Below are 12,076 nucleotides of genomic sequence, written 5' to 3'. Positions count from 1 at the left end.
TCTGACTTGACTACCACTTTGTGGTAAGAACAAGAAAAGAAGAACAGTATTAAGAAACCGAATAAAGGTCAAAACCAGAGTTCATATAATTTACATATATACAAGTTCTTTCTACTTCAACACTTTTAATTTACTTTCATTCACATTAGTTTAGTAAGATTCCATAAAAATGGCATTTCATGTCTACTGCTAACAGAGGATATTAGAGGTTGTGAGCTATGATCTTGCATTTGTGTATCACACCATTGAGGATTCTTTTTTCATAATTAACATCATTGATAGGATTTAACATAATAACCCAGTAAAGTCAAATAGATGCAAAAGACTGAGTCTTTAAAATGTGGGTGAAAAGAGAGAAGTAATTATGATGGACACAAAGTGGAGGGTTTTTTTTTTTTTAAGTGCTGAGGAGATATTAAATAGTTCTTTTAAATCTATTAAATTAAGAAATAAGAATGTTGTTTTAAGAATGGTGTTAAAATCACTCAACATGTGACAAGTGCTGTGAAACTTTAAATAGTAAGAGATGAGGAAAAGCAGTTGGTATAATGAAAAACTTACTGTCTAAAAGCTTCATCACGAGGTCCATACAATCCTTAGTCTAATGTTAATTGAGGAGAAGCAGGAGTTGGTTGAAGAAAAGTTAAGGAGGCTTAAGGGGTCAATCAAATGTTTATTTCAATCCATGGACACTTCCATAGATTTAAGGCCCATTCAAATGTGTCTATGATGTCTCCATGACATCAAAGTGAAGAACAAGGTAGGAATGATGTAACACAGCTGTTAAGATTTTCCTTCTCAATCACTTGTAGAGAGATTATCAGATGGCTGTTAGCTGACACAGTATCATCTCTATAGACATAAAATTGATTTGTTCAGAATCTGATATAGAGGCACCTGGCTGGCTCAGTTGAGTGTTAGACTCTGGTTTTGGCTCACGTGCTGATCTCAGGGTTGTGGAATCAAGCCCCATGTTGGGCTCTGTGCTCAGCACAGAGTCTGCTTCAGATTCCCTCTCCTTCTCTCTCTCCCTCCCCCACTGCTACTCCCCCTGCTCACTTATACGCACTCTGTCTCTAGAATAAACAAACAAATAAAACCTTTAAATGGACTACCATAAAAAAACTGATATAAATACACACATGCATCATATATGTATCAAAGATATATTTTATACATATTAAACAAAATGGTTATGCCTAGTTTTGAGGTTTTGAAGGTTGAAGGGTAAGTTTACATTCCTATTTGTGAAAAACGATCAGGGACAAAAAACGTGAACCTCTTTCAGTCATTTTGGACTAACAAGTTTATTAATTTATGAAGAGGCTTTTGGAATTCATCCTGTTCCAAAACAGAAATTGCTGTTGTTTCCCAAATGTCTATGTTCTGTTCCTTCAATTACATTGTTGAAGTCCTTCATAGGCAATGACTATGTTTCTAACTCCTAACATCAAATCTAAACAAATGCCTGTAGAATAAAGATTTCAAACTAAAAACTTTAGTAATTATAAATCAGCATAAACCAAGTAACCCCGTATTAACTTTTCTGCACACCATTCTTGTTCATGTTACACTGTAATTCATTTTTTCCCTAAAGAAGAGACTGTGGAGATAAGCCACTGGTGAGTCTTTATGTAATTAAAGCTAAGACAGTCAATCAAGAGAATCTCTTTGGTTCCACTTTTATTTTTTAAAAAAATTCAGTATGTGGGGTGCCTGGGTGGCTCAGTTGTTAAGCAGCTGCCATGGGCTCAGGTCATGATCCCAGGGTCCTGGGATCAAGCCTTGCATCAGGCTCCCTGCTCGGTGGGAAGCCTGCTTCTCCCTCTCCCACATCCCTGCTTGTGTTCCCTCTCTTGCTGTGTCTCTGTCAAATAAATAAAATCTTTTTTTTAAAAAAAATTCAGTATGCTTCGTCATTTCTAGTTTTTAAACGTTTGCTGTTACTTTTAAAGGCATCACATTTCTCAGCAACACATTTCTCAAACTGAATAAAAATTTGAACTTATTGATTCACATTACTGAGAATGTATGTAAAGAGTATCATGGTTTATATAACAAGAATATCCATTTCAGCAAGAAAACAATATTATATATAAGTACATGGTACTTAAATGCATCAAACTATTTTGTTTAGTGATAATAAAATAGTACTTTAATATTATGTTTCACACTCATATGGAACAATTAACAATAACTTCTAGAGCAATTTTTAAAAAATTCAACTTTTAAGCAAGCAGTACTATGACCAAAAGAAAGAGTTCAGTTTCATCTGAGGCTGAATTTTAAAGCACATTCATGCTTTCTCTGCCAACAACATAAAATTTTGTATCACTAATGTTAATAATAATATGTTTCAAGTACACACCTGCGTGTGCGTAATATGTGCATGCACAAACACAGACACATTCATTCTCATTCTCTTTGTCCCCTCTCCTGCTCTCTCCTTATATAGACATACAGTCATATGGAATGACAAAGAATACTTGCTAAATAGCAGACACTAAAAATTGGTTGTGGAATTTTATAAAAGACATAAAAATCATGAAAACACTTACTTCATCAGCCACCATACACCTGGAAAAAAATAAAAATAAAACCAAGTTAATATTTTAATGATCAAAGTCAATCACTTTAAAAATTCTAAGTAGCTTGCCAGAAAACAGTTTACAAATGTTAAAGCACTAATCCAGAGAGAGGTGTCTACAAATGTGCTTGAGAACATGGGCCAGAGATGATTTTATAAGACTCTCCATCTTCCAGTGGTAGGCACATGGGTATGCAGGAGGGTTAGAGTTTCAGAAATGTTCCCCACATCTACCCATGGAGATAGTTAGAATAACCATTCAAAAATGAGGGCAAAATGGCAAATGACTTACCAATGACTTCCCTCCTTACTAATGAATCTTAAAATTGGCCTTTAGAGATTAGAAGAATACTATATTAAAGCACAAGAAAATAAATCTTAGCCACATATTAGCATGTTATATCTACAATTTTCTACACTGCATTGTATATGCTAAGCCTACTTTCAAGATGAATTTCGGTTTCTATTATTTGGCTAAATTTTCTCTTCTCTACTCTTTCTTATTCACCTATAGAAGTAAATTCTATCCACTGAAAACTGAAGATAGGCGTCATAAACTGAAAATCCAAAGAGCAAAAAGAAAGAATAGCAGGTGTGGTCAGGATCACGAGCAGTCCCTTCCCTTTCCCTATGCTCATATGTTTTTTTTCTTAAATTCCACATATGAGTGAAATCATAAGGTATTTGCCCTTCTCTGACTGACTTATTTCATTTAGCATAATACATTCTAATCCCATCCCTGTCATTGCAAATGGTAAGATTTCATTCTTTTTGACGGCTGAGCAATATATACACCACATTTTCTTCATCTATTCATCTGTCAATAGACATCTGGGCTCTTTCCAGACTTTGGCTATTGCAAGCATTGTTGCTATAGACTGTGGTGCATGTACCCCCATTGAATCACTATGTTTGTATCCCTTAGAAAAATACCTAGTAGTGCAACTGCAGGGTCATAGAGTAGTTCTCCTTCTTAACTTTTGGAGGACCCTGCAAGCTGTTTTCCAGAGTGGATGCTCCAGTTTGCATTCCTACCAACAGTGTAAGGAGGTTCCTCTTTCTCCGCATCCTCGCCAACATCTGTTGTTTCCTGAGTTATTCATTTTAGCCATTCCATTCTAACCAGTGTGAAGCAGTATCTCATTGTGGTTTTGATTTCTATTTCCCCGATGCCAAATGATGTTGAGTATCTTTTTCATGTGTCTGTTGGCCATTTGCATGTCTTCTTTGGAGAAATGTCTATTCATGTGAGCACGGCACAAATTTATTAAAGATTTTATTTATTTATTTGACAGACAGATCACAAGTATGCAGAGAGGCAGGGTGGGTGGTGGGGGAAGCAGGCTCCCTGCTGAGCAGAGAGCCCAATGTGGGGCTCAATCCCAGGACCCAGAGATTATGACCTGAGCCTTAACCCAGTGATCCACCCAGGCGACCCCAAGACACAAATTTAATGAGGAAGGGAATTGTTAGAAAATATGAAAGAAGAGTATTCTTAAACAAAGTGATCCATAAGAGCAAGGGCCCTGAGATAAGGAACAAGTAGTTAAGAAGGAACAAGGAAGCTAATGAGACTAACATGCACTAAGTCAGGAAAATGGTAGAAAATAAGGTTGGAAGGCAGCTGGGAGAGCCTTATGGCATGGAAAGCCTTGTAGGCAATTGCACAGAGTTTGGATTTTCTTAGAATCCTTTGGAGGGAAGCAACATTTTACCTTTCAAAAAAAAGATTACTCTGATTCATAGGGGATAAACAGTAGAGGGCAAGAGCAGAAGCAGGAAGAATATTGAGGAGGCACCTGCAGTAGACTAAGAGGAAAACAATGATGTACAGATGAGTGGTACAGGTGGAGATGTAAGAAGTGATCAATTTAGGTACATTTTGAAAGAAAAGCCAATAGGATTTGTGAATTAATTGGAATGTGGATGTAAAAATAAAAGACAGAAGTCAAGAATGAGCCTGGTGGTGGGTATTATGGAGGACACGTATTGCATGGAGCACTAGGTGTGGTGCATAAACAATGAATTCTGGAACACTGAAAGGAAATAAAATAAAATAAAATGAAAAAAAAAAGAATGAATCTTAAGATACTGGCTTATGCAATTAACCATAAAAAATGGCAGAGATGCCATTCACTGAGATAAGAAAGACTTAGGAGAAGTAGGTTTGGTGATGACAATCAAGCACTGAACATACAACCTTTGCTGGATACAAATGGATACAAAGTTTGTATCCATTAGATTACCAAGATGAACTGTTGAGTAGACAACAGGATATGTACATCAAAGGAATGGTAAGGATTGGAGATATAATAAAGTTGAAAGTTATCAGAATCTAAATGGCACAGGAATGAGTGAGGGTTGAAAGTATTCTGAAACATGACAACTTGACTGTGGCTTTTTCCTTCCTATGCCAACTCCCAAGTTCTTGAACTTTCTAATGATAAGCAGCTGCTGAGACCTGCACACTATTATACATCTTAAGGCTCTAGTGAGGTAACATCAGAGCAAACTGGTGTACAGTTACATTGTCCCATGAGTGGCTAACTTACTGAAAAGTAGCATCACTATAATAACTTGGCTTCCAGGTATCTGAAGACCCCCATAGTAAAATTACCTCTAATCTCTTGGAATATACTGTATTTTCCTATCATAAAACAGATGAGTATTCCTTACTTTAGAATGAGAGTAGTTCAAGTAGACTAGAGAGCATTATACTTCCTTTAGGGATCTCTAGTGGGCTAACTGTCCTTACACTTCAGGCGCTGTACCTATTATGAATTCCAGGATTCCTGCAGTTAAGAACAGTTCAACAACCAGACATGATTTTCAGTGAGCCATCATAAAAAAAAAAACAAAGGACCATGTAAGAGGCTCCAACATATGAAAGAACAAAGTAAGACTGAATAATCAGAACATGTACCTATTGAAAAAGGAAGTGCTAGAAAAGAAAAGACTTGCACTAAAATTGTTAGAGCATTTACATAATTTCTAATACAACACACATACACACTGAAGCTTAAAACCATGATTTTCAAGCTATTAAAATAAGTACATGAATTTTTTAAAAAGATCATTATTGACACCTAATTAAGTAGATAGGAAGATGAAAGAATTAAGTAGATGGGAAGAAGTGCAAGGGTTATCTCAAAACACAGAGCACAGACTTAAGTAAATGATAGTAGTAACAGAAAAGAAAAATTACTTGGATAGACCCAAAAAATTAATATGTGAAAAATATGTATTCAAATAGAGAAAAGACACCATGTGAAAAAGAGGGAACAATTAAGTAAGTAATAAAAGAAAAGTTCTCCAGGCTGAAAAAATATCTAATTGGAAAGGGTAACTAAGTTTCAGGTTGGAAAAGAAAAGACAAATATCTACTCATATCCTTATAAAATTATTGATTGAAGAATAAGAAAAAACCTTGTAAATGTTCAGACAGAAAGAACAACTATCCATAAATGGAAAAACCAAGATGGCATTCTTATCATCATCAACACTGGAAGCTAAAAAACCATGAAGGAGGATCTGGACTACCTGAAAAGAAAGCAGAACTCATGAATCTTTTATCTAGCCAAGATTCCCATTATTTGTAAGCAATGGCAAAAAGATATTTGAGATCAACCAATATCTCCAAGATTATAAAACACAAGTAAACCAGAGGAGGAAAAATGCTTACAAAAATAACCAAACAAAAAACACACCTTAACACAGATTCAAAACAGGAGAAGATAAAAAGGAAATCCTGTCAACAATGAAGGTTCATGTCTATGAATATAATGGGTGTTGTGTATTCTACCTAAAGACTCTAGAAGCAAAAGAGACATACTCTGAAAATCTGTAAGTGAAAAATTAAAGAGAGGTAATAAAGGAGAGGGGGTACTAACACTATTCTAAAGCAGAACAGCAAACATAATTTTTCAAGTCAGGAGACTAATTGAAATTACCTAAGAAGTAAGAGTATAGGGAGAAGAGAAGAGAGCTATGGCTGACCCCTGCAGGACTCCCACAAATAGGGGTACAAAGTGGAGAAGGACCCAGCAAAAAGGACTGAGAAGGAGTGCCCAATAATATAAAAAGATATAAGAGGAATGTGATGCCCTAGAAGCCAAATAAAGACATTCTTTTGAGAAGGGGAGAATGAACAACTATAGTAAAGCCTTCTTAAAAAAATCTAGTAAAATGAGGTCTGAGAATTGACCCTTTGATTTGGGAAGAGAGCATTCATAACTCTATAAAAGCAAGGCTGATAAAATGGTAGGAGACAAAAGCCTCCTGTGAGTGGGTTCAAGAGAGAATGGGAAGATAGAAAAGGGAAACAGTAAATAGAGATTACTGGTGCAAGGAATTATCCTGTAAAAGGAAGCAGAGAAACATGGTAGTAGTTGACAGGAAAACTAGGGTCCAGAGAAGACTTTTTTTTAAAAAACACAGAATAGTATAAATAGCCCAGGTTAAGTATCTTATTGATCCTATGAGTGAAATATCTAGTAGGCAGATAGAAGTGTGGATCAGGAACTAAGGAATCAAGTGAAGACAATAACTAAAAATGAGAAAGGAGCTATGCATGCAGATGATCATAGAGAAAACAGAAATGAATGAGGTTCTCATGTGTAAATTGTAAAAAGATAGTAATTTTTCATGGCTAGTACTTTGGGAAACAACCTCATTTAGAAAAAAAAGGAAAGGAAAAAAAGTTGAAAGAGAACAGGGATTAGGGTTTAAGAAGCCGTGGGGAGGGGTGCCTGGGTGGCTCAGTGGGTTAAAGCCTCTACCTTTGGCTCAGATCATGATCCCAGGGTCCTGAGATCGAGCCCTGCACTGGGCTCTCTGCTCAGCAGGGAGCCTGCTTCCCCCCACCCTCTCCCTGCCTGCCTCACTGCCTACTTGTGATCTATCTTTGTCAAATAAATAAATAAAAATTAAAAAAAAAAAAAGAAGCCATGGAGAAATACATTAACAGAGAAAATGGGTTAAGTGTCCAAATGCCACAAGGATATTGCAAAGGATGAGGGCTAAAAGGCCATCATAAAAGTTACCAGGAGCTTACTTGTAAGCGTTATTGCAAAAGTGGTTAAGAAGATGGTGGGCAGCAAAAAATGGAGTCAACAGATAAAGAGTAATTAAAAAGAAATTTTGGTAGCCAAAAAAAAAAAAGGTTAAAAAATAGAGCAATAGCATAGAACATGTTGGAAACATTAAGAGTGGGCAAGAGGTCGAAACTTTGAAAGAAAACAAGGAAGCTGACTGATGAAGGCCTAACTGTGTTACCATAATTTAAAAAGGGAAAATATGGCCAATACAATTTCTCACTTCAGAGAAATTTTACACCACATTTGATTGAAACTAAATTTTACTTTGTAATCAAAAGACTATAGCCATAACCGTAATAATCCACAGAAATAAAAATAGCTTTTTCTCTCATTGGGAAATGGTAAGAACAATATGAATTACATGTACTTTAACCTATAGCTAAAAAGAAAACTTCCTTCTTTAAAGGAATATCTATTGTATTTGCCAAGCCTTTAAAGGAGTATCTATTGTATTTGGTGTGATGTGCCAACAGCCATATAATTCTATCTGAATTTTACAAGCAGTTCAGTTTTCCAGTGTTACAAAAAATAAATAATATTCTTTGTTCCAAAATCCATGTTAACTGCTTGAATTATAATTTATCCAGCTTGGCTACAGACATCAAAAAGCAACTTTTCATTTCACTGAGTTGTTTCCAAAAGCTTGAGGCTCCTTACATTAATCATCCACTTACAGTATCAAGACATATATATTCCAGTGTTTGCAGCAGCCATATCTTTGGATGCACATGCTCAGTGTTTGCTATTTTTAGCTCAAATTTTCATACAGCTAGAAGAGAGAAAGCTAAACTGCATTATAGTTTTCCGAGAATCATTTTACCCACCAGCTAAATTTCTAATCTAAGACTCACAGAACTGAACAATTTGCGTTTAACTCAAAGCTTTTCTCCAATTTTTTATATTAAAAAACCCCACCTTTTAAATAACTACCACCCATATTTCTTGAACATATCATGTCTGTAAAAAGAAAGCAGCAAAAGAGTGTTTTGGTAACACTGCAGCAAGAGAACAGCCAGTGAATATTTTGGCAACACTGACAACTCAGTGAGGTGAACACATGTAAGATGAACATATGTAAGATGTTTGGAATCCTAAGTGCAGAAACCAGGACTTGGTACCTGAACACAAGGTCTGCTTAGTCAATTACTATGCATGCTTTGGCCTCAGAAGTGGGCTATTTCCTCTGGGAAAATATTAACCTTCTAGATATTTATACACAGTTTGTCCTTGAGGAAGAATCAACCATCTATATACTAAACTATATTATATACCATACTACGCTTTAGTATATATACCTGACCAGTGCTAACTTAATGCAACTTTAACAAACCCCCAGCACTCTCCCCAGAGACAAAACTACAGGGACCATGGTTTCAGAAGATCAAATCATAATATTTTCTGCAGCCAGGGCAAAGTCTCAAAATACTTTCCCCTCATAACTACAAAAGTTCAACATAATAAAATGGCCTTTATTTTGTTTAGCTTTAATATTATTTTTTGAACAAGGGATATATCCACATGTACACAATTCAAGAGGTACAAATGTGGAAATTCCTTCTCCAATCTCTATTCGTCAAGTGTGTCCCAGATATTAGCTGCTCTGAAAATGACAAAGTTACCAATTGCTTGTGTAGCCTTTTAGAAATATTTTGTTTAAGCATGGGTGTGTGTGTGTGTGTGTGTGTGTGTGTACACACACATATCAATAACATTAGATTTAACCTTTCTTGATCTTGTGTAAAATCCCAAAAGTGGACAATATAGCATGTAACAGGATGAAAAAGAAAAGGAAAAAAACTGAGGTGGAAATATTTTTTTAGGGGTGCCCGGGTGGCTCAGATAGTTAAGTGTCTGCCTTCAGCTCAGATCATGATCTCCAGGTTTGGGGACTGAGCCCAATGTCTGGCAACCAGCTCAGCAGGGAGTCTGCTTCTCCCTTTCCCTCTGCCTCTCCCCCTAATTCTGCTGTCTCTCTCTCAAATAAATAAAATCTCTAAAACTATATATATTTTTAAATTCTTGTTTCCATTGCTTTGGCAAATGACAAGTATATATACACACACATACATATATATACATACATACATACATACATACATACACACACATATAGTCAGGAAACCTTAAAGTTCAGCTCTTCTCTAGTTTGGCCTCTTCATAGACCCCTGGGATAGAACCACTTTCTGGAAAAGCTCTCCTGGGCTTCCCAGATGTTCCTGATTCTCCTCCTAACTCTAATCTCTATCTCTTTCCTCTATGCCTCCACCTCCACACACCTTGTTTGGTGTTCAACCTTTATAATCATCTCCTCTTTGTGTTCTACCTCTATTCCTAAGGCTCTCAACCATTCTCTTAGTTTGAAGTGATACCCATATTAAGTCCTAAATCTGTACCTAAGGTTTTTAGCATATGCTCCAGATTCACATTTAAAACCACTATTTGGGGTGCCTGGGTGGCTCAGTGGGTTAAGCCTCTGCCTTTGGCTCAGGTCATGGTCTCAGGGTCCTGGGATGGAGCCCTGCATCGGGCTCTCTGCTCAGCAGGGAGCCTGCTTCCTTTCCATTCTCTCTCTGCCTGCCTCTCTGCCTGCTTATGATCTCTGTCAAATAAATAAACAAAATCTTTTAAAAAAATAAAAATAAAACCACTATTTGGACATCTTTTTTTCCCTTGATACCCTGAAGTTATTATCACATGTTATGCACGTTGATATCTGAAACTAAAGCTAAGTAAACCCTAGACATAAACAAAATAAAATAAAATAAAATAAAATAAAGATTTCTAAAGGAATTACTCAAACAATTGATCTGAGTCTGTGATTCTTGTCCTTGGGCCAGAAATTTCTGTTTAAAATTAAAATTACAAAACAACAGTATTTATTTTGGTTGCATATCAAAGCAGTCTGCTGGATTTCTGTAAAACCTTAAAGCAGTGCTTTTATTTGCAAGTATATGATTAAATATATCCTAGACCTCTATATCCAGCTTCCTCATCTCATCTATTTTATGAAATGACTAAGGCAAGTAGGCTGAGCTGTGATTAAATGAGATAAAAGAGTGCTTTGTAAATGGAAAGATACCATAAAAACTTTATTGTTGTTTTGCTGATGATAAGTTCTGTTCAACAAATAACGATGCTCAGTGTCAGTAACTAAATACTGGCAATAGATATAGGGGGGTTACAGAGAACAGGAGCTTCAAATTTAGGCATTAAAAACAAAAGGATATGAAACTGACTTTAAAAACTGGTGTTATAAACAACGTTTCCTTTAGGATGCAAGCCAAGAATAGAAACTCAATTCAAAATGGCTTAATCATGAAAAATAATTAATATATCACATAATTCATTACAAGAAATTCTGGAGTGGGATGGTTCCAGGGTGGTTAATTCCACAGCCCATTCATATCATCTTTCTATTCTGTCATCCTAAGTAAGCTCCAGACAATTCATCCTTACCCACCAATGTTCAGAAGCACAGGGAAAAGAGTCCTTAAAGAATTCTAGAATCTGTTAATCATCTCCTCTTTGTGTTCTACCTCTATTCCTAAGGCTCTCATCCATTCTCTTAGTTTGAAGTGATACCCATATTAAGTCCTAAATCTGTACCTAAGGTTTTTAGCATATGCTCCAGATTCAGGAAAGTAAGAGAAGAAAAACTTTAGATAAAGCAACTCACATGTGCTACACCTGTTACGACTTTGAAAATCACCTGGGTGGCTCAGTCAGTTAAGTGTCTGCCTTCAGTTCAGGTCATGATTCTAACATCTAGGATCCAACCCTGCACTGGGCTCCCTGCTCAGCAGGGAGTCTGCTTGTCCCTCTCCCTTTGCTCTTCCCCCTGCTTGTGCATGCACGCTTTCTTTCTCTCTCTCAAATAAATAAATAAAATCTCAAAAAAATAAAAAAGAAAAACCAACCAAGTTAGAATGATATTCAGTGCTTTGTTTTCTTTTAGCTCTTTTTACCCATTATGAAACACGAGTCATACAGAAAGGGCATAAAAGGTACCTAAAAGATGTGAGGTAATGTGAACAAATCCTATGTGTATACCAAAAACCAAGTAAGTTTTTAAAAAGAATTGCTGTTTCTGTTCATGAGCATTAAAAAAATTAAACTAGTCCCTAATGCTTGATAATACCTTGAAAATATTGTGCTTCATTAGTCTGACTTCATTAGCACAAAATTGCCCCATAACTTTTACTAATAAGAGCAAAATGGGAAAAAAATCTCTGTATTTGCCTAGATGGCTTTTTAAAAAAGGTGTGTATCAGCTGTTTTGAGAGAATTATTATTGTTTTCAGGATGTATAATAATTCCCACTGCGCCATTATATCACATATTAGCTTTTACACAATTATTTATTCTTGTCTATAAAGCTTCAGGTCAAAAGAGT

The 12,076-nt window shown here is 36.0% G+C and overlaps 1 protein-coding gene across 3 annotated transcripts in view; it reads right to left on the bottom strand.

Moving 5' to 3' along the window:
- The window catches only part of ZRANB3 (zinc finger RANBP2-type containing 3), a 332,973-nt gene that overhangs the window by 197,733 nt on the left and 123,164 nt on the right, over positions 1-12,076 (bottom strand). For all 3 annotated transcript variants that reach the window (XM_032354070.1, XM_032354071.1, XM_032354073.1), the window contains exon 3: positions 2,559-2,577. In XM_032354070.1, the coding sequence (XP_032209961.1) occupies positions 2,559-2,577 (19 nt within the window). The remainder of the gene's footprint in view (positions 1-2,558; positions 2,578-12,076) is intronic.

This window comes from Mustela erminea, chromosome 8 (genome assembly GCF_009829155.1).
Source record: "Mustela erminea isolate mMusErm1 chromosome 8, mMusErm1.Pri, whole genome shotgun sequence".
NCBI classification, from domain to species: Eukaryota; Metazoa; Chordata; class Mammalia; order Carnivora; family Mustelidae; genus Mustela; species Mustela erminea.
The sequence above is the reverse complement of the archived record's forward strand: the minus strand, read 5'-3'. Positions and strand labels throughout refer to the sequence as shown.